This window comes from Myotis brandtii, unplaced genomic scaffold (assembly GCF_000412655.1).
Source record: "Myotis brandtii unplaced genomic scaffold, ASM41265v1 scaffold4281, whole genome shotgun sequence".
Taxonomy (NCBI): domain Eukaryota; kingdom Metazoa; phylum Chordata; class Mammalia; order Chiroptera; family Vespertilionidae; genus Myotis; species Myotis brandtii.
Genome location: NW_005366388.1, coordinates 20,734 through 22,410, shown reverse-complemented (window position 1 = coordinate 22,410; position 1,677 = coordinate 20,734). Strand labels below are relative to the sequence as shown.

The 1,677-nt window shown below is 61.1% G+C and overlaps 1 protein-coding gene across 1 annotated transcript in view; it reads right to left on the bottom strand.

Annotated features, from left to right (window-relative positions):
• LOC102260727 (ficolin-1) overlaps positions 1-1,677 on the bottom strand; it is an 8,796-nt gene that overhangs the window by 5,604 nt on the left and 1,515 nt on the right. Inside the window, exons 2-3 of the mRNA XM_005874176.2 lie at positions 1,170-1,223; positions 440-552 (exon numbers count right to left, since the gene is read on the bottom strand). Coding sequence (XP_005874238.2) covers positions 440-552; positions 1,170-1,223 — 167 coding nt within the window. The remainder of the gene's footprint in view (positions 1-439; positions 553-1,169; positions 1,224-1,677) is intronic.

Here is a 1,677-nt window from a genome sequence, read left to right as displayed (position 1 = left end):
GGCAGGCAGAGTGGTTAGGGGTGATCAGGCAGGCAGGCAGGTGAGCGGTTAGGAGCCAGCAGTCCTGGATTGCGAGAGGGATGCCCAACTGCCGTTTTAGGCCTGATCATCCCCTGAGGGGTCCTGGATTGGAGAAGGTGCAGGCCAGGCTGAGGGACCCCACTCCCATGCACAAATTTCGTGCTCCGGGCCTCTAGTATTCTATATTTGCTGATCTGTGACCACAGCTTGGCTCACAGCCTCTGGCTGACGTTGTGTTTTAATCATTGCCCAACTTCCTGGAGCCCCAGGCAGAGTCATGGGAGGACAGGGCCAGCCCTGCTCAGGGGTCCAAGTCCAGGACGGGAGGGATGGGCTGCACAGGCTCGGAGAGGAGTGTGGTCCCCATCCCGCCCTCCACACCCTCCCCATAGAGGGAAGGGCCTGCTCTCCACCGAACCCCTGCTTCATACCCTGGGAACCCCCTTGTGTTCAGGGTCTGGGAAGCCACCCCTGGGGAGGGCGGGAGGGCCTCACCTTTCTCTCCACGCATGCCCTTCTCCCCTCGGTCTCCTGCAGAGAGAGGAGGGTCAGCACAGGCTCGAGGACAGGACAGGCTCATGCCAGACCCCGTCACCCAGAGGACTCGTCTGTCGTCCCCCCCCTCCTGGAGCTGAGAGAGCCCAGGGCGGGGACAGGTGATGGGGGCAAGGGAGCGGGGTCTTGTTTCTGTGCCGGGTCAGTGCTGGGCTGAGGACGGGATCCTCCCTGGGCCCCTTGGGTGCTCTGGACACAGACCCCGGCCCTGGGTGAGGGAGCACCCTGGTTCGGGCAGAGTTAGGGTTAGGGATAAGGTTGGAGTTAGGGTAATGAATATGGATAGGGTTAGGGATAGGAATAGGAATAGGGTTAGGGTTTGGGATAGGGATAGGGATAAACTTAGGGTTAGGGATAAGGATAGGGTTAGAGTTAGTGTTAGGGGTAAGAACAGGGTTAGGGTTAGAGGTATAGTTAGGTTTAGAGATAAGGATAGAGTTAGGGTTAGTGTTTGGGATAAGGAAAGGTTTATGGTTACCATTAGGTTATGGTTAGGAATTTTCCCATGTGACACCCGGGAAGTGCCCCTCCTCTCTCCCTGCCCTGGGGGTGGGGGGCCTTGCCAGGGCTCTCCATGCTCTTTGCTGAGTTACCTTTGGGCCCTGGGGGTCCCGCCTTCCCCCGGACTCCTGATGGGCCTGGTTCTCCTGCAAATTCAAACATGTCAGTGAGCAAACTCCAGGCTTTAGGCCCCCAGTGCCCCCAGGTTAGACCCTCGCGAAACAGATGGAGGTGACCAGGACCTTATCCCTCCTAGTCCCCGCTGTCCAGTCAGAGGCCAGGACCTGCGACCAGGGGCATTCCCAGGGGACCAGTCCCAAGCCCAGCTCTGCCCTCGTCCGGGGAACCTGGGCGTTTCCATTGGCTGTGACTGCCGGGCCCGCTGTGGTCGCCCATGGAGACAGGCCCCCCGGCCTCAGCTGGGACCAGGGAGGGCAGGGAGGACAGTCCAGCCAGGTCCCCCCGCAGCAGGTACGTCATCACCAGGAGCCGTGCTGGCCACCCACACAGGCCCGGCGGCTCCATGGGTGACCCGACACCAGCTCCCTCCCACGGGGGCCCACACCCCAGTGGACCAAGCCCCAGGCCCGTCCTGAGACC